Below are 18,929 nucleotides of genomic sequence, written 5' to 3'. Positions count from 1 at the left end.
CAGAACCTGATGTGGGGACAAGTTGTACACCCAACAGCCCTTAGGTCAAGGGAGCCCTGTGGGGGTGCTGGCTCCTCCCCAGGACAGGAGGGCTCCTGGGAGCAGCTCAGGACGCACCACATTCATAAACGCTGACTGTATGTGGCCTAGAGGAACAGAGGACAGAGAGCCTCTGGCTACACAGGCCCAGGGTCACCGACACCTGTGGCAATGTACCACGGAGCTCCCAAGGCTTGCGGTGGGGGCTCCTGACATGGTAAGCAGGGGCTGCAAATGAATGCACAGGAGGGAAAACTGTGAACCACCCCAGGGCTGCTGAGGACACTGGCCCTACCCCGAAAAGAACCACCCTCAGCATGAGAGGAAGACTGCCCCGGGGAGGACCCCTCAGCTTCCAGAGCCCAGACCCCTTCCTGGTGGGGGAATGCAGACCGAGAGGGGGCTGGAAGCTCCTCTGGAAACCCTCCCAGGCCTGAGGGTCCCAGGGAGGGGCTCCCTTCCCCACACCTGCCCTGACCCTGGTCCAGCCCCACTCTCACTGCAGGGATTGCCCGGGCTGAGCTCCTGCTGGTCCCAGCCGTCGACCCCCACAGGCCCTGAAGCCCTGAAGCGGGGCAGCGAGGCCGGGGCTCTGCCTTCCCCGCAGGCTGCGCAGGCTGCTCCGCCCTCGCAGCCCCCTTGGCTCACTGGGTCAGGAGGTCTGCCGCCGAGGTTCGCCCTGTTCCAAATCGGTCTGGGAGTGGAGGAGAGGACACGAAGACCATCTTCTCCTTTAACCCCATGGACAGGCTTGGGGGTAGAGATCGAAGCCCCCAGTGCTGAAAGTTCCACATGTGGGTAGAAGTTGGGGGGCACACAATGACCCTGGGGTTTTCTAGAGCACTTCCCCAAGATACAGGGCGCTTTTTCCAAGGTGCCCCTTATCTTTGAGCGGGACTCGAGGAAGGACTTACAGGCCGGCGACAGGCAGCCTCCCAAGAACACAGTGTTAAAATATGACCCCTCCTCCCAATGCAATTTCATGGGGGAGGGGCGGGGGCAGCCACCCTCCCCCAATTACCGCCTGGGGGGTCTCTCTCCGTGGGTGGGGGCGGCAGCTGTCTCTCACAGTCTGACACTCCCATGAGGACGCTCCCTTCCAAGCTCCAGCCCACATCAGTGGCCCTTTCCTACTCGGGGGGTCTCTCCTTCAGAGAGAGCGCGGGGGGCGCTGCGCGGAGGAGGCCGCGGAGGAATCCGGACGGTGGAGAAGAAAGGGAGCCCCCGGAGAGGGGCGGCCCCGGCCCCGGCCCCGGCCCTGGCCCGCCCCGCCCCGCCCCGCCCCGCCCGCAGCGCCGCCGATTGGCCCCGCGCCGCTATATCTGGGCGCCCACCCGGCGCGAGGCCACCGCCGTCCGTCCGCCTGTCCCGGCCCGCCTTCTGCGCCCGTCCCGCAGTGCCAGCCGCCCACCCTCCGCGCTCCCGCGCTCCGTTCCGCCCAGGCCGCGCCTAGCTGGAATGCAGAGATCGCCGCCCGGCTACGGCGCACAGGACGACCCGCCAGCCCGCCGCGACTGTGCATGGGCCCCGGGACTCGGGGCCGCCCCTGAGCCGCGCGGCCTCCCCGCCGCCCCCGCCGCGCCCGCCGCGCCCGCCTCGCCGCCCAGTCCGCAGCGCAGCCCGCCGCGAAGCCCCGAGCCGGGGCGCTATGGCCTCAGCCCGGCCAGCCGCGGAGAGCGCCAGACGGCCGACGAGTCGCGCATCCGGCGGCCCATGAATGCCTTCATGGTGTGGGCGAAGGACGAGCGCAAGCGGCTGGCGCAGCAGAACCCAGACCTGCACAACGCGGTGCTCAGCAAGATGCTGGGTGAGTGACGCGGACGGGCGGGAAGGGTGAGCAGTCGGGGGAGGGGGACTTCGCGGAAGGGGATCAGAATGGGCAAGGGCCGCTGCCTACCCTCGCGGCGCGCCCAGGGCGCACGCAGGGCCCGGCAGTGCGCCCGCCCGACGGCCCCCCACTGACCCGCGCCCGCGCCCCGCAGGCAAGGCGTGGAAGGAGCTGAGCACAGCCGAGAAGCGGCCCTTCGTGGAAGAGGCGGAACGGCTGCGCGTGCAGCACCTGCGCGACCACCCCAACTACAAGTACCGGCCGCGCCGCAAGAAGCAGGCGCGCAAGGCCCGGCGGCTGGAGCCCGGCCTCCTGCTCCCGGGCCTGGCGCCCCCGCCGCCGCCCGAGCCCTTCCCCGCGGCGCCCGGGCCGGCCCGTGTTTTCCGCGAGCTGCCCACGCTGGGCGCAGAGTTCGACGGCCTGGGGCTGCCCACACCCGAGCGCTCGCCGCTGGACGGCCTGGAGCCTGGAGAGGCCGCCTTCTTCCCGCCGCCCGCCGCACCCGAGGACTGCGCGCTGCGGCCCTTCCGCGCGCCCTACGCCCCCGCCGAGCTGCCCCGGGACCCCGGCGGCTGCTACGGGGCTCCCCTGGCCGAGGCGCTCAGGACCGCGCCGGCCCCCGCCGCGCCGCTCTCCGGCCTCTACTACGGTGCCCTGGGCGCGCCCGGCCCGGGCCCGTATCCCGGCCCGCTGTCGCCGCCGCCCGAGGCCCCGCCGCTGGAGGGCGCGGAGCCGCTGGGGCCCGCCGCCGACCTGTGGGCCGACGTGGACCTCACCGAGTTCGACCAGTACCTCAACTGCAGCCGGACTCGGCCCGACGCCACCGGGCTCCCATACCACGTGGCGCTGGCCAAGCTGGGCCCGCGTGCCATGTCCTGTCCGGAGGAGAGCAGCCTGATAGCCGCGCTGTCCGACGCCAGCAGCGCCGTCTACTACAGCGCATGCATCTCCGGCTAGGCCGGCGGCCCACGCCGTGTGTCGCCGCTCTGTCTGTCGCGGGTGTACGTTGCAGGCTACTTGGAACAGCCCCGCGGGAACCAGCGACGCCTGCGCTCAGCGGCCGCCGCCGCGGGCATCCTGCTGGGGTGGTTCCCACACGCCCGGGGCTTTTCCAGGGAGCCCAGGCCTATGACCTGTTGGCTGGCCCTGCCAAGGTTAAGTTTTTGAAGCGCCTAATCCTTTTCCTGCAGTGTATTTTCTAGAACCAAGCTGTATTTTTTACTTTGCCTTTTTTATATACATAATACAACATATTTAATTTTTATTAAACCTTCAACTCTTTTTCTAAGGGATTTCACTGATCAAAAACATCCATGTAGCAGGGGCTTTTTAAACGTGAGGAATAACAACGCTTTTTTGCTGTAAAGGGAAGGAGGAGCCGGAGCTGGGTCCCCCTGGGCCAGGCAAAGCCACAATAAAGCCCCTCACCTTTCCTCTGCCACCAGCGTCTGTGCTTGTTGGAGCACCCTTGGCTGTGCCCTTCCCTCCAGATGGCCCCCAGAGAGCCTGACCCCAGCGAGGACCCCACAGCCCCCACTTCATCCTTCCAGGATGCGCCCCTCATGCAGAGTTGCTGGGAAGCACACGTGCGGTCCCCTAACCCTGCCAGCCCTCCATTCCCCTCCTGGCCCACCCATCTTAAGCCTAATAAGGATCAGACTAACCCAGCAACCCCTCTCCATCCCCACCCAGGTTTCACCATCCTCATCTCCTCCTTGGAACTTCCTTCAAGCCCAAGACCTGCCCAGGACAGTGCCCTTCTCCCAAGGAGGGGGGGGAGTGTGTGTGTGTGTCAAAATCTGTTTGCAGACGTGCATCACAGGGCCCCTGACTGTCAGTCTCAATCCAGTGTCCTCAGAGAGAGCAGCACCATGTCAGCTACACTGCTCCCTAGGGTGACCTGTCCAGGTCAATGACCAGACCAGCAGGGCTCAAGCTGCACATCTCAAGCCCTAAACTCTGGAGCCCCATCACACTAGCCCTATGCCCCTCCCAGCAAGACTGGACACCCTCTGTTCACACTTCCTCCTTGGTACTCCAAGTTCCTTCCCAGTGCCCCTCACTGAGGAGCCCACAGGTTCAAGAGAAGTTGGCAGCAATCATCCTGGGTGATTCTTTCCTGGGACAGGATCCATGACACCCCCAGAAGTGAATCCCCTGCTCATTCACATACTTCTCAGGGCCTAGCAGGTCTTCTAAGCCAAGAGGAGGGGTCATGTGTCCCCTTGGTCTATCCTACCCCAGTGCCCACCCCCATAGCATATTGAGGGATACAGGTGACTCCTGACAACCCTGATGTGGGAAAGTCACTGAATTCAGTCTTCCGAGTGCCTGCAAGTGCGGGTGTCTGTGACACATGAGGGTTCTGTATGACAATGTGTGTGGTTCTGTGAGTCAACTACTGGTGAGACTGAATCTGCATATGTGTGAGTGAGTGTGTACATGTGTGTGGCTGTGATGCTGTGACAGTGTGGCCATGTGCTTCTGTGTGACCAGCCCTGAGGGTGACTCTGTGTGTGACGCCCATGGTGTCTGAGACTGCACACGGACGTGCAGCAAGCCTGGGTGTCCACGCTGCTGCCTGAGTGTGCAGGGAGGTGAACAGACTGTGGGGCTGTCCTCAGGTGTCCTGCCTCTCGGAGGCAGGTTGACATCATCTTTGTATTAACTGGCAAAAGCCCCACATCTCAGCTGGTGGAGTGAGGGGGCTGCACCTGGGCCCCCATCCCCACCCCATCGGCAGGAGGGCCCAGAAAACTCAAAGACAAAGGGACAGAGAGAGATACACATAAAGGGACAGAAACAGACAAGCGGAGGAGGGTGGGAGATGGACTCCGAGGTGGAGAGAGATGGCCTGAGCAGGTGGAGGGACAGACAGAAATAGCCCAGGGGACACCAGTGGCGTCATTTGCTCCTTCAAAGCATACATGAGTGCTGGCACACAGTAGGGAGGCAGGGAAGCTGAGGCACAAAGGGACAAAGGTGGTCCAATCCAGCCACATACGTCATGGAGGGGAACCGATGCTGAGTCCTGGGCTCATGCATGAAGAGAAGCACACATCACCTATGAGTGTGCAAGCCACACCCAACCCTCACAGCCCACCAACTCCTGCTCTGGACCTGCCCCCCTGGGGGACAGGTGACCCACCCCTGGGGCCCTGGGTCAGCTGGGCCAAGGAGCGCCCACTGTGGGGATAGCCCACTGTAGGGACGAGACCCACGGCAGCCAGAGTCCAGGAGCCTCTGCCCAGGTGTGGACCCTCCCACCTCTGTACCCCATCCCTGGCCAGGGCAGGGGGAGGGAGGACCAGCCCAGCCTGTCCTGTTGCTATGTGAACAGCCCCACAGAGGGCCTCACTACCTGGGCCCAGCCATTGTCCCATCCGTGCCCTCACCCCAGAGACACCCATGGACACACACAGAACAGGTCCTGGACGAGCGGATGCTACGTCTGTCTCTCCTGTTTTCTGGCACAGGCTGGAGCAGTATTCTCACATCCCCTTCTTTGGGCTCCTGACTCCCCCCGCCTCCCTCCCCCCTAATCCAGAGGATCTGCCCCTCCAGGCCCCTGGGATCAGTGGGATGCGGGGCCATAAGAGTGCCTTGAGGTGGCAGCACACCCCATTGCCAGAGTAGGGAGGACATTGCCCAAGGAGGCAGAACAGCTTGCTCCCCAGAAGCCCCTTCCCCAGTGCCAGGGTGGGAGACCAGTGAGGGGCCCAATTTGGAGCGAGTCCCCAGCGCCAGGGGCTGGGGGCATCCGGGAGCAGGAGCAGAACGGGAACATGAAAGGGGCCTCCCACCGAGGGCAGCTGTTTCAAATAGCTGCTCCTCAGCAGCAGTGGGCCAGCACAGAGGGTGGGGTAGGGGTCTGCTTAGAGGATCCTCTGCCCAGCGCCTTGACTGGGGAGCTCCCAAAAGGCCTGGCTCTGCCGGAGCTACATGGAGCCGCCCTCCTAGGCAGGACCACAGCCCCGGGCCTGGGTGGCTCCTGCCTTGGGTCGGGCTTCCCACCCCTCCCCCTCCTGGCTCCACCCACCTGCTTCCCCAAGGGTTAGAGAAGGGAAGTCCCCACCCCCAGCTCCCGCTGAGTCAGACCCGCCAGGAACAGACCCAGGCCGCCTAGCTCCTGGCGGGAAGTTCTAGCAGCCCTGCCTGGCAAAAGCCACAGCTCCCACGCCCGGGACCCAGCCTGGCCCTGGAGTGACCTGGGCTGAGGTGCTGAGCTCTCCCCAGCAAGCCACCAGGGGAGGAGGTCTGGCAGGGGCTGCTGAGAGCAAGAAGGTGCACCCCTCTCCCCAGTAGACACACCATCACCTCAGACACCTTCGGGAACACCACACGCCCCCACCCACACCGAGTCACACACCACACCAAGAGACACACCAGGACCAAGGCTGTGCTCATACTCAGACCCCAAGAAGGCCATGCTGGGCGGGCAGGAGGAACCTAAGCTCCCTCCACTCAACCAGACAGCACTGACATGATCCAGCTATGGAGCTCACATTCTTTTTTTCTTTTTAAAGATTTTATATTTCCTTTTTCTCCCCAAAGCCCCCCGGTACATAGTTGCGTATTTTTAGTTGTGGGTCCTTCTAGTTGTGGCATGTGGGCCACCGCCTCAGCATGGCCTGATGAGCGGTGCCATGTCCGCGCCCAGGATCCAAACTGGCGAAACCCTGGGCAGCCAAAGAGGAGCACGCGAAGTTAACCACTCGGCCACGGGGCCGGCCCCATGGAGCTCACATTCTACAAAGCCCACCTACATTCTCAAGTAGGCAAGTTAGTGGTTTTAGTAGGTGCAACCATTACCACTGTCCAATTTTAGCACTCTTCCATCATCCCAAAAAGAAACCCATGCCCATTAGCATCACTCCTGATTCCTCCTGCTCCCAGTCCCTGGGAAACACTAATCTACTTTCCGTCTCCGTGGATTTGCCTGTTCTGGACATTTCATATGAATAGAATCATACAAAGTGGCCTTTTGAGTCTAGCTTTGTTCACTGAACATGATGTTTTCAAAGTTCATCCCTGTTGTAGCATGAATCAGCACTTCGTTCCTTTTTAGGACTGAATAATATTCCATTGTGTGGATGGATCCATTCTATCTATTCATCAGCTGATGGACATTCAGGCTGTTTCCATGTTTGGGGGATTGTGAAGAATGTTGCTATGATCATGCAAGGTTTTGTGTAGATGCGTGTTTTCATTAAAATTACATAAATTTGTAACTCAAATAACCAAGTCTGAGTGAGAAGCACCTTAAATCTATATGCTAGAGCAGCTGATCCCAAAAAGGGGGTCCAGAGCTAGTGACCTGCAATCCTCATGGGCCCCCCCCCAAAATCGAAACTCAATCCTCCACCCCAGCCCACCTTGCTTCATGCAACAGACTGGGGAGGGGCCCTAAGGAACACGCTCAGGTCCAGACCCCCAAGGTCTTGGCTGTGTGTGGAGGTTCCTGGCCCAGGACTGGGGAGGGGGCTGGGTGGGAGCCCAAGATTCCTCCACTTTGGGTTTCAGGCCCCAGCCCACTCCGGCTTCCTCCCACCTCCCCTACCTCCACACCAGCGCTCAGCCTCTAGGGGAATTCCCCCGGGTGGGGTGTAAGCACCTTGGGAGCTCCTCGCCCTCGGCCTTGTTCCCCGCGCCCCGGCCCCGGCCTCCGCGGCCCCCCGGCCGGTCCCCCACACCCTCTGCCCCCGCAGGCCCCCGTCCCCGCGTCCCCCAGTCCCCCGCGGCCCCCTGTCCCCCACACCCCCACCCCATCCCCTGCGGCCCCCACGCCCCCCGGCCTGCCCCCATAGCCCCCTGTCCCCCACGCCCCCCGTCCCCCTCGTCCTCCACGCCCCTAGTCCCGGCCCCCACGCCCCGGGCCCGTCCCCCACGCCCCCGGCCCCGGAGGCCCCCCGGCCCCCGCGGCCCCGCCCGGCCGCGAGAAAACAGGAAGGGGCGCGCGGCGGCGGCGCGGGAGGAAGCGCAGGAAGCGGCGGCGGGTGCGGCGCTTATCTCGGGCCGCAGCCGGACCCCTGGCCTCACGCCCCGCGCAGGCCGGCAGGGGACGCGGGGGCGGCCGGCGGACTGGGCCACCTCACCCCCAAGCCACAACGATCACAACTGGGCCCTGGAGGGAGGCGACAAGGCCTGCGACAGGACTTCACAGAGCCAGGCGGTGCCCCTCCCAGACGTGAGCAGAGGTCCCTTCAGGACACAGCCGAAGGTGACCCCCGGGGGCCAGCGTCCACCCCAGGATGCCGCACCTGCCCACAACACACACTACAGCCCCTCCTCTGACCTCCCCATTTCCCCCCAAACAAAGACTCACTTCCCCCAGCAGGTGCCAGCTCCCTGCTTGTTCTTGGGGGAGGGGTTGCAATGGTTGTTTGTTTCTTTGTTTACAAAGCTGGGTCTTTTCCTAGGGAGGGGCCAGGATGGGGACTGTCCCTGGGCACCCCCTCCCCAGGGTCCCGCAGGCCACTGGCAGGGACAATGGTCTCCAGCACCTGGCACTCCCCACCAGCAGTATTTGCTTTGCTTCCTGGTGGGGGGGGCCTTGTTTGTTTCTGCACCAACCACAGCTGGCGTAGGGGGCCTCCTTGCACACCTGCAGGGCTGGGGGACCCCACACTCAGGCTCACACACAGGGCCAAGTGCCAGCAGGGCCCGCGCATCCTCCAGGGCTGCGTGCAGGTGCTTCCTCCTGAGCCTCCCAGTCTGCATGCTGCCGCAGCCTCCTCAGCACCCAGCGCCAGATGGACGGCCCGGTGAACCCACGTCCTGTCCCATAGCCTCGGCTCCAGGAGCACGAGGCCTGGGCATGGAGGCACTGGGCTCTGTACCACCTCCCCTTGCTCAGTTGGACTGGGGTGGTGGCCAGTGTGTGGGGGGGTGGGGGGAGGTGCTGCCAGAGCTCAGAAAAGGACCCCGGGGCAGGGCAGCCTGCAGCCCTCAGAAGGGCCAGTGCACTGGGCTGGCATGGACCCCACCCCTGCGGCCTGTTTGCCACCTGGGAAGGGGCAGAGGTGGGAGGTGGGAGGTGGGGGTGGGGAACACACAGGGACAAAGTTGGGATTAACTTTTTGGTTTTTCAAATCCAGAGACTAGTTTGCTGGTTGCCAGTGTTCCAGATGTTCTTTCAAAGGCTCTCAGTCTGGGGAGGCCATGGGACCCGGGCTACCCTTCAAAGCCTGCCTGGCCCCCCCTGCCTTTCAGCGCTGCATGGGCTGGGGGTGGGGGGTTTGGCTCCCTGGCTGCAGGAAGTTGCACAACCCTGGTCAGTGCCCTGCGGCCCCATCTGCCACCCTCATACAGCCCCTCCTCCTTCTGGGCCCCAGCCCCCAGCTCCCTGGCAGCAGCAGGGAAAGCACGTGTGAGATGGGATACCACCACTGGGTGCAGGCCCCAACCCGACCACATATGTGCCCCAGAAACAATGTCTTATGGAGGAACCACCAGGCTCAGGCCACATGCTCCGTCTTCAGCAGGGAGAGCAGAGCAGGCTGGCCTGGCAGACACCTCGAGTCCACAGACACGCAGGGCCCATGCACCAGTCATGCTGCCAGCACTCTGCCCCAGTGGCCCCATGGCCAATGGCTATGCCCGTGGTTGTCTCTTCCCACCTCTGCGTCAGTGCCAGTCAGCTCCAGCCAGCGAACGCTGAGCAGCTCATGTGCGGCTGCAAACAATCCACAAAGGGGTCCTGGCACTGAAGTCTGAAGGGGCGTCTCAGGGTCTGAGCGGGGCACCCCCAGTGTTCTCTCTAGTCTCTGTCCCTTGGCAGCCCGATGTAGCTGTGTGCCTGCCCCTAGACTTGGTCTGGTTGGGATGCCCCACCATGGACAAGTGAACTCTGTCCCAGAAGTCCACCCTGCCCGCATCTGGCCTGAGGAAGGAGCTGTAGGAGGTTGAATGGTTGATGGTGGCCCCCACAAAAGCTGTGTCCACCTCCTGGAACCTATGAGTGGGACCTTATTTGGAGAAAGGGTCTTGGCAGATGTAATTAAGGATCTTGAGGGGAAGAGATCATCCTGGATTACCCAGGAGGCACGAGATCCAGTGGCAAAGATCCTTATAAAGAGGAGAGAAGCCATGTGAAGACACGCAGATTTGGAAGTGAGGGAGCCACAAGCTAAGGAATGCCTGGAGCCATCAGAAGTGAAGAGGAAAGAATGGATTCTCCCTTTGGAGTCCCTGGAGGGAGTACAGCCCCATGACAGCTTGACTTCAGGCCAGTGAGAGCTTTCTGTTGGGTTCAAACACCCAGTTGGTGGTAATTTGCTGCAGCACCCCTAGGAAACTGCACAGGTGGTTTTTGAGACATGGGGACAGGGACCCAGACCACCACACCCACAATGCCCGCCCAGCATGGGGGAGTTGGCAGGAACAGGACTGGGCAAGACGTGCAGAGCCTGTGCCCAGCGCCAAAGCCACTTGGCATGGTGAGGCCTTGAAAGAAAGGACAGGGGGTGTATGGTGGGGGGCTGTGCTGAGAACCACCTGGGAGTGAGAATGGGCAGCACTGAGTTCTACTGACTCAGGCCACAAGCCTCCAATCCCCACCGCCAGGCACTCAATTTGCCGGGACAGACCTGGTTAGACATCAGGAGGGCCCGCCTGAGAAGGAGCTCTGCCAGGCAGGGGGAGGTGTGAGCTGGGACCTGTGCAGAAACATACACTCCTGCATGTACACACCTGCAGGCAGCCCCCCAGGACATACCTCTGTGCACACACTCACACACACATACATATTACCAGCTGGGCTCCAGCAGGAGACCCCAGGAGAAATAGAGGCCAGGGTGCTGGAGCATCCTGCCCATTCATGTGGTCATGGTCCAGGACTCAGGCAGAGTTTGTATCCCCCAAACTCTGAGGCCTCTGCTCCTCCTCCTACCCCCCAGGGACTGTGGTTCGAACCCTCCTCAGGCATGGGTGGATGGAGGGGCTGCCCTGTTGCCCACCCACCTCCCCCCTAGCACAGTCTGACCGTTCTCAGCAGCAGGAGGGGAGCACCATGGGTGGGCAGCAGCCATGATAGCCCAGGAGGCCATGCTCAGGTGCCATGAGAGGAATACTCTCCCCACCGACCTGGGGGCTGGGGCAGGTCCAAGTGCAATGAGCCAGCTGTCCTTGGGGAAACAGGGCCATGGTGGAGGCCTCTATGGAGGGCCTGTCCCTACACCAAGACCCCTGGACTCTCTTACTGACCTTTTCCAGCTCCCAACTCTGCTGCCCTACGCCTCATCCCCAACTAAATTAGGCCTTTTTTCTCTTACCTGGACACGGGGCCACACCCCAAGGCTCGAACAGCAGGGCCCCAGCAATGTGAACTCCAGCAAACACTGAGGTCCAGGAAGCTCAGCTCCCCATCCTGTGCCCAGGGCGCGTAGGGGGTGTAACCATGCTCCGGGCCTGGGTGTTACCCCAGCTCTTACGCTTCCCGGCTGTGTGATTTGGGGCAAGTCTTGTAACCTCCTGGGGCCTCAGTTTCCTCATCTATAAAACAGTGACAGTAATTCCTACTGCACAGACTAAACGTGTTACATGTGTCCAGCGGGGAGCTGGGTCAGGGTCAGCCCTGTGGTGGTTTTGGGCCCATGCCCACTGTTCCACATGGAGGCTTCTCTGCACCTCCTGCCAGGGTGCCCAGAAGCAAGCCCTGTTTGGTGCCTCCTGGGCTGGTCCACCTGTCTGGTGGACATGATGATAGGTGCTGAGCCCACTGGACGTCGGCCCTGGCCAGGTGCTCTACTTCCCCCTCCATAGGCTGCGATGAGGAAGGGGTCACCGGACCCCCAGGCCTGCGCAGCTGTGGGCGGGGGAGTCCAGGGGTCGGCCTCTCACCCAGCCAAGCAAATGTAGGGTCCCTGGCCAGCCTGTCCAGTCCAGGGGTGGGGGTGGGTCTCGGTGACCCTCCCAGGGCCACAGGAAATGGCCTGGCCCGCTTGCAGCCAGGGCCAGCGACTCTGGCTTCCCCTCAGGCCCGTTTCCTTTATCCGGTTGTTTTGTTCCGAATTCACAAAGCTCAGCCTTCCCCTCCCCTCCATTTCCACCCCTTCCCCCATTCGAGTAGAGCAGGACGGACATGCCACGTTTTAGGGCCGCAGGAATCCTCCGCCCCGCCCCCCGACCTGGGCCCGGGACTGAGCGGGAGTTCGGTCCAGCGTCCCGAGACGCCCCCTGCTGCCCGAAGCTGGCAGCGCCGCCCGCCGTCTCCCCCAGCCCCGCTCCGCGTGGAGGCGCAGACCCGGGGAGGCTGGCCTCACGGCCGGCAGACGAAGGGAAAGGGAACCGCATCGCAGCACCAGCTCAGTTTATTGAGGCTTCTCTGGCGCGTGGAGAGCGGGGCGCCTCCGGACCTGCGCGGCCGCGCGGGGCTCGAATCTCCAAGTCCTGGGGCCGCGACAGGGGAGGGGCCGGGGCCCCGCGGTCAACCGAGGCCGCCGAGGAGATCGGGAGCACGCAGTCGTCCACCGACCGGGCTGGCGCCCACGATCCACGGCCCGCCGGCTCTTCGCCGCCGCCCGGGCGGCCGGGAGCCGTCTGTGCCCGCGGCGCGCAGCGCGAAGAGCTTCTCCCAGCAGGTGGCGACGGCGTCCAGGGCGCGCAGCAGCAGCCGCCTCCGGCCGCCACGACGCCGCGCGGGTCGCCTCTCCGGCCTGCGGCTCCGCTGTCGGGGACGGGGCAGTCAGCGAGTGCGAAGGGGCCCGCGCCCGCAGCTCGCATCCAGCCCCTGGGGAAGGGAGTCGCGCCGGTCACTGGGCCCGACGTGAGCCCCCAGACTGTGGGGCTGTGCGAGGTGCAGCGGGCACAAGGGAGAAGGACGGGGTCTGGACCCACACACACTGAGGGACGCGCACCTGGCGCAGCGTCCAGCAGTGGCGTTGCATCACCGCCTCGATGCGCACGGCCACGGCCCATGCCGCTTTCTCCAGCGCCCCGCGGCGGCCCCCCGCCACCGCCCCACGCAGGGTCTGACCCAGGGACGCGATGGACAGGAGGATACTGTGCTCCTGGGGAGGGAAGAAAGGAATTCAGTGCTGGGGGAAGAGCCTATGGAGAGGCCCGGAGGGAGGGGGCTGGAGGGCTGGGCTTCTTTCATACCTTCTGGGCGCCACAAGAGGCTCCCATCAGTCCACGCCGCTGGGGGGTTGCAGCTCCAGTCAGGTTTTTCTTAATGAAATAGAGGTCTCTGGACCCTGGCCCGGTCCCTTCGGCCCCTGGCCCAACACGTCTTACAACAGCCTGCAAGTCCTCGAAGATGACCGCACGGTAGTGGTGGAGCACGTCAGGGACGCTGCAAGCACGGAGTGCAGCCTGGCGTGGCACGATCCCTAGCAGCGCCAGCAGGAGCACCCAGACCACGGGCTTGGGGGGCACCTGAAGGGTCACCGCGTCAAGGTGGGGCGCCCACACCTCCAGCAGCCCCGGAGCAATTTGCTTTCCACCCCCCACCCCACCCAATCCCTTGGCCACGGGGAATCTGAGCTGGTGTAAAATGGCGATGTCACTCTACCATTCAACAAATGATTCAGGCATGGGTCTGCCAGGACAAATCCTTGCCCGTTGTAGTTTTTAGGGAAGGATAGACAAAAGGCCTCCAAACCGGACAGCTCGATGTTCCAGGCAGAGATTTGTGGGCTGAGCCCTGAAGGGCTGGTAAAGAGACAGAGTTCCAGAGGCAGAAGCACCTGGTGCTCTGGTCTGCACGGAGTGAGGGGCCAAGTGCCCACAAGACCATGGAGGGCAGGGGTGGCCTAGGTCTGGTACAGCAGCAAGTCCCTCCAAGAACAACCCTGCCCTCGACGTGCCTGGACCCGTCCCCAGACCTCCCAGACACAACCCCCACCAGGGATGGGCTCTACGCTGGGTGAGCGCCCCCCTACTCTTCAGCACTCTGCTTGCCCTGGGTGCCCACAGCTGGGCTGCACAGCTGTTGCTCTGCCCTCCCCACAGGAGCCTGGGGCAGAACTGATCTCTCTTCTGCAACACCCCTCTCATCAATGGCTCTACTACAACCAGCTCTCAGAGCCATGGAAACTGGGGTCCCCCTGTACCTCTAACCTAACCAGGATTGGGGTGAGGCTCAGAGCTCAAGGCCATATCCCTTCTGAAGGGGAAGGCCTGGGGAAACCCACAGAGGTAAAGAAGGGGCCATATTATGCCCACCAGACATTCCATTCACAGGCCACCTCCCTCCCCTAGAATGGAGGAGACTGGCTCTCATGGGGAGAAGCCCCACCCAGAAGCCCAAACATCAGAGAGAGAGAGAAAGGGAGGTGGGGGGCGGGGGGGGGGGGGGGGGCGAGGGGGCAGGGGAAGGGGAGAGAGACAGGGGCAGGGAAGAGAGGGGGAGAGAGGGAGAATGAGGGAGAGAGGGGGCAAGAGAGATTGGGGGGGGGAGAGAGACAGGGAGAGGCAGGCTTGTCCCCAGGTTCCCAGCCCCCAAGCTCTTCCTCAGGCCCCCAAGCTGGAGTCAGACAGCGACTGGAAAATTAATCATGTGAACTCAGCGCGACGACAGGACTCGACTCTGCAACTCCGCTTCCCAGCACTGGCAGGGGAGCCCGACCCAGCACCTGGCCCTGGGTGTCCATGGCGGGCTCCTGCCTGAGGCACCCAGCAGCACTAGCGGGAGGAGCAGATGCAGTTAGCTGTGGCCCTTTCTCAAACCCCTCTAGACATTCTCAGCAGGCATGATGGCTAACTCAGAGTCGCCCCTCTGCCTGCTGCAGGTCAGAGGTCACAGTGAGAGCAGGAGCCCTCAGTGGTGCTGCAGAAGTCCCAGCACAGTAGGTTGGTTGCTGGGGGTCCTGAGAAGGCCTGTCTGCCCTCCCGCCCCAGGGGCCCAAGGCTCATACCAGCCAAGCCTGTGAGGACAGGGTGGCCCGGCCCCAGGAGGCAGACTGGGATGGCCAGCACACTCCCTCCCCCACACTGCCGGGAAGGCCAGGCACAGCACCCAGGAGCCAGGCAGTGGTGGCGGGAACCAGGGGGGATTTCCCAGTAGGCACAGCAAGACAAGCAGCCTCTTGGGCTGTGCACATTCCCAGCCCCTTGGCCCAGGTGAGCCCCCTCCCCAGCGGCCGGCAGCTGCTCACCATGGGCTCGCAGGGTCAGGCCCTCCCTCACTGCCGCCACTGGGCCTCACACATGATCCTGGCGTCCTCAGGTGGGGAGTACGGCCGCCACTCCAGGTCCCACTCCAAGCCCAGCCAACAAGCCTGGTCAAGGGGCTTCCCTGGACGGGCTGCAGCAGAGCAGGCAGGCGGACAGGGCTTTTGAAGTTGGCTCCTCTGAGAAAGGAGGGAGGGAGCAGGAGGGAGGCCCCATGATCCCAGCCCTGCCCCCTCCCTCTCCCCACTCCCTATCCAATCGCTTCTTCAATTAACCTGGCCCTGGAGCCAACAGCCTCAGGGCTCCCTTCCTATCCAGTGGGTCTTGGATTAAGCCATCTCTGCTCATCCAGGAGGGGGTGGGGCCCAGCGGGCAGAGGGCAGTGCAGGGCCCAACTGGTGGGGGAAGGGAGCTTGGAGAGGCAGGGGGCCTGTCTGTACCCTTCCACCAGGGCCATCCTCAGTGATCAGCAGGTGCTGGCTCTCCCAGGGACCCAGTCGCCTGCAGAACCAGGTGAGCACACACCCCTGCCCCCAGGCCCCTGCACCCTGATGTCTGGGGGTCCTGCCCCAGGAGGTCCCAGGAGTGGGGTTTCCTGGGCTCCTCCAAGCCCAGCGCTCAGCCAAGAGGTACCTCCTGCTTCATGCCCCTCCTGGGCTGACGGGGTCTTTCACTGGGGGAGGTGAGGGCTGCTCACCCAAGCAGGTGCTCAGGGAGCTGGGTCAAATCCCCCCACCACCCCCAGTAGTCCCCCCAAGAGTAGGCAGCCTCCAAGAACCCAACATGCCTTGAGCTGGATATGAAAAAATATCAGTTGAAGAAAAGCTAGATTACATTTTCCCCAGGGAGAAAAGTAGTTTAACCACCTAAAAGCATTTGAGAAAACAACCCCCACCGAATGGAGAAAGAAGACATTCAGACTCAGATAATCCAGATAGTCCGGAACTTTCCAAGGGTCCTGCAGGAGGCCTCACCTGTCACCCAGGTCAGAAGAAGTGCCCAGGAGAAATCACGCCTGACTCAGGGCACAGAAGGCACCAGGAGCCCAGTGGCCACTGCCAAGCCACTGCCCCTTCCTGGACCTCAGTTTCCACATCAGAACAGAGATGGGCTGGCTTTCGAGCTCCTAAAAGCTGCAGGACTCACTCTTTGGCATAACGGGCAGGATCCCCCGCATCCTCCAGTAGAGATCAGGAAAAACTCCCAAGAACCTCTTCGTGGTTCCTCAGGACTGGCCCTCAGGGTGGAGAGAGGAAGGCTTTCCAACCTCACAGACTCCATGAGTGGGACTGGGTCCAAGTTGCCTGCCCCGGCACCAGTAGTTCCTGACCCCACACAGTGGTGGTCCGTTCCCTGCCCGGGACTGGCCATGTCCTTGCGCCTGTCAGAACACCGGAGGTGGACACAGCACGGCCTGTGTTCTCCAGGCAAAGATGCCTGTGCCCCAGGTACTGACATCAAGGTGAGTGCCCCCAACCTCGGCTGCCACGAGAGGGCTCAGCCTCGGGTCAGTCACTGACCCTCACCACAGGTCCCCCTCATTTGCAGGGCACCGAGGGGCCCCTCTGGGATCTTCTCTTACAAGAATGTGCAAGAACAGCTGCCAGCTACCTGGTCACTACATGTGACAATCAGCATCTCTTCTCCCTGGCCCACAGCCTCTGGACCACCCATGACCCCCAGCCAGGTGTCAGTCATGGCCACACATCCCCTTGCTAAAGAACTGCTGGTTTCTAATTGAACACACACACACACGGATCCAAAGAAAGCCCTTTATCTTCACACAGCATAGATGGTGAAAACATGCTAGTCTCCCAGGGGATGCATTTTTCAATCTAGAGATGAGGACATTTACGAGTGCTTTAGGACAAAACTGCTGGTTATAAACTAGCAAAAAGAAATTCATCTGCAAACGTGGAAAACCTCTTACTGTGACATCTTCCTTCAACACAGCCCCGAGGGGGCCTCCAGCGATCCTCTAGCAACACACTTGAGGGAGCTGGCCTGCCGTCTGCACTCTGACAGGGGGAAGGCACCTGCCCCGTGGGCACTTTCATGCAGCTTGGTGCCCAGGAGACTGCAGACTTCCCCTGTGTCTGCAGACCTGTGACAGGGACTGCCAGAGGATAGGGGACAGACCAGTCACCAGGAGAGCCACCCTAGCTGTTCCCACACAGCATGTGCACTTCTACCACCTTCTCCACAAAATCCTGTGAGGCACTCGGCTTCCCCCGTGCTTCCTCTGCGGGGCACGGGCTGTCTGCAAGAAGTGAGCCCCAAACAGCACGGGAGACTAGACTGGGGCGGCAATGCACGTGCCGGGGCGGGCCCAGAGAAAGCCAGCAGGTCACCAACTCCAACGCGACCCAGAAAACCTTGAATTAAAGAGCATGACTAACAGCTTCCACTCCCTTCTTCACCACCACACACTCCTTCACTGCTGCCCCAAGGCCCCCGCCCTACAGGGACCCGACAGTCAGAAGGTGTTCTTGATGCGGGCTGCCACCAGTACGAGGATCTCCCCGATCTTCCTCTGCCAGTTGGCGATGTCCTTGGACACGGCACACCATAGCTCCCCGTGCCGCGGCTCAGCGTTCTCACAGCGCCTCCTCACCTCCTCCCGCTGCTCCTGGGTGGGGACCACCGGGCACTTGAGGCAGGGCTCCTCCCAAGCTGCCCCCCACTGTGCACACCCAGCCCAATGCCAGCCCGGCTAGCAGAGGGGGCACGTCCCTGCACCAGGGCAAAGCTGTCTTTCAGGTGTGTCCCTTGAGACAGCCCCTTCCCCTGGGGAGCAAGTCCCACTGCACCCCACTGCACTGACATTCTTGGGGCAGGCCTTGGCACAAGGTGTGAGCCAAGTCAAGGCCCCTGAGTTTGTGCCTTATGCAGGTGCCCCAGTCTACCTTCCCTGAACAAGGAGTTTGCCAGATTCCACATGCCATGGCTTCCGCTCCCCATGGGGACCCCAGGACAGCCTGCACACCCCCCCCCCCCCCCCCCCCCCCCCACACACACACTAGGAGCACAGCTCTGACAATGCTTCGCTCTCTGAAAGAGTCTGCTGCCCAGGTTCCCCTGGAAGACACACTCGGGCCTGGGAAGACAGAACTTGCCAACAAAGACATTCCTCAGGGCGCAAACTCCATTCCCACTTCTACTGGGAGCCCAGGCCTCAGGCACCAACCAACACACTGAGAAATGCTAACAGGCCACTTAAAACATCTAAATATCATGCTGAGAGGCTGTAAGGCTCTAAAAAGAAAACAGCTGTGGAGGCAGAAACTGTCAAGAGGGTGCCACCACGCTCCCTCCCTCCCTCCAGTCCCTTGGCCAACACAGGTGGAAAGGTGGGGGTGGCACACAGCAGGCCTCACCTCCGTGCCATGCTGCAGCTCGAACTTGTAGAAGAGTGCCCAGGCGTCCCCCAGGTCCGAGTCGATCTTCACCGTGCGGAGGAACCACTCCCTGGCCTTGGTGATCTTCCGCTCACTCCAGAACAGCCTGTCCAAGGCAGAGGGTGGGGGCTGGAGTCAGGGGCCAGACGACGGTGCTTAAGGGGCGGTGGGAGGTGCGGCCAGCTCCAGCCTCCTCAGGCCACAGCTTGCTCACTGGGTGGACGATGACCCACTGTGGCCGGCATGGGGCATGGCTCTGGCGGCATCGGTTTTATCCTGTCCCCAGTGAACCATTAGCTCCACCAGGACGGCCAAGCAGTGGGGCCTGGCTACCTGGAAATCACTCCAGATGCTGGAACTACCCTTCGAGTGTCTCATCAAACTGTATCTTAAAAACCCACACACAGAGCAAGAACTTCAAACTCCTAGAAGTTACTAAAGGTAAACTAAATAAAATACAAACAGATAAAAGTAAACAACAGAAAATTAAGCCTTTGATTAGGTAGCGCTAAGTGAACTTTCAGCCTGCTCGTTAACAGACACCTTCTGGA

At 62.2% G+C, this 18,929-nt stretch overlaps 3 protein-coding genes across 4 annotated transcripts in view; 1 reads left to right on the top strand and 2 right to left on the bottom strand.

The window, feature by feature from the left end:
* Positions 1-974: 974 nt before the first annotated feature.
* Positions 975-3,306, top strand: SOX18 (SRY-box transcription factor 18). The gene is made up of 2 exons (XM_046679453.1): positions 975-1,846; positions 2,022-3,306. The coding sequence occupies exons 1-2, from the start codon at positions 1,012-1,014 to the stop codon at positions 2,822-2,824; spliced, it is 1,638 nt and encodes a 545-aa protein (XP_046535409.1). The 5' UTR covers positions 975-1,011; the 3' UTR covers positions 2,825-3,306.
* Positions 3,307-12,159: 8,853 nt separating this feature from the next.
* Positions 12,160-16,608, bottom strand: C12H20orf204 (chromosome 12 C20orf204 homolog). Its single transcript, XM_046678522.1, has 4 exons — positions 14,965-16,608; positions 12,968-13,243; positions 12,724-12,876; positions 12,160-12,533 (listed from the first exon to the last, which is right to left on the bottom strand). Exons 1-4 carry the CDS (start codon positions 14,965-14,967, stop codon positions 12,294-12,296), a joined length of 672 nt encoding a protein of 223 aa, XP_046534478.1. The 5' UTR covers positions 14,968-16,608; the 3' UTR covers positions 12,160-12,293.
* Positions 16,609-16,738: 130 nt separating this feature from the next.
* The window catches only part of PRPF6 (pre-mRNA processing factor 6), a 46,487-nt gene continuing 44,296 nt past the window's right edge, over positions 16,739-18,929 (bottom strand). The window contains exons 20-21 of one of the 2 annotated variants that reach the window (XM_046678521.1): positions 18,358-18,484; positions 16,739-17,609 (exon numbers count right to left, since the gene is read on the bottom strand). In XM_046678521.1, the coding sequence (XP_046534477.1) occupies positions 17,457-17,609; positions 18,358-18,484 (280 nt within the window). In that variant the 3' untranslated portion in view covers positions 16,739-17,456. Of the gene's footprint in view, positions 17,610-18,357; positions 18,485-18,929 lie in introns of those variants that run through there. The other variant, XR_006891051.1, reaches the window with a different exon arrangement.

The sequence above is a fragment of the Equus quagga genome, chromosome 12 (genome assembly GCF_021613505.1).
Source record: "Equus quagga isolate Etosha38 chromosome 12, UCLA_HA_Equagga_1.0, whole genome shotgun sequence".
In the NCBI taxonomy this organism is placed as follows: domain Eukaryota; kingdom Metazoa; phylum Chordata; class Mammalia; order Perissodactyla; family Equidae; genus Equus; species Equus quagga.
The sequence above is the reverse complement of the archived record's forward strand: the minus strand, read 5'-3'. Positions and strand labels throughout refer to the sequence as shown.

Excerpts from the sequence above, each read along its gene's own strand:
- SOX18 (XM_046679453.1), top strand. The coding sequence starts at position 1,012 with ATGCAATTTCATGGGGGAGGGGCGGGGGCAGCCACCCTCCCCCAATTA. Across the intron at positions 1,847-2,021 it reads GGTGCTCAGCAAGATGCTGG|GCAAGGCGTGGAAGGAGCTG; the intron begins GTGAGTGACGCG and ends CGCGCCCCGCAG.
- C12H20orf204 (XM_046678522.1), bottom strand. Across the intron at positions 12,877-12,967 it reads CCTCTTGTGGCGCCCAGAAG|GAGCACAGTATCCTCCTGTC; the intron begins GTATGAAAGAAG and ends TTCCCTCCCCAG. Across the intron at positions 12,534-12,723 it reads ACTGCTGGACGCTGCGCCAG|CGGAGCCGCAGGCCGGAGAG; the intron begins GTGCGCGTCCCT and ends CGTCCCCGACAG.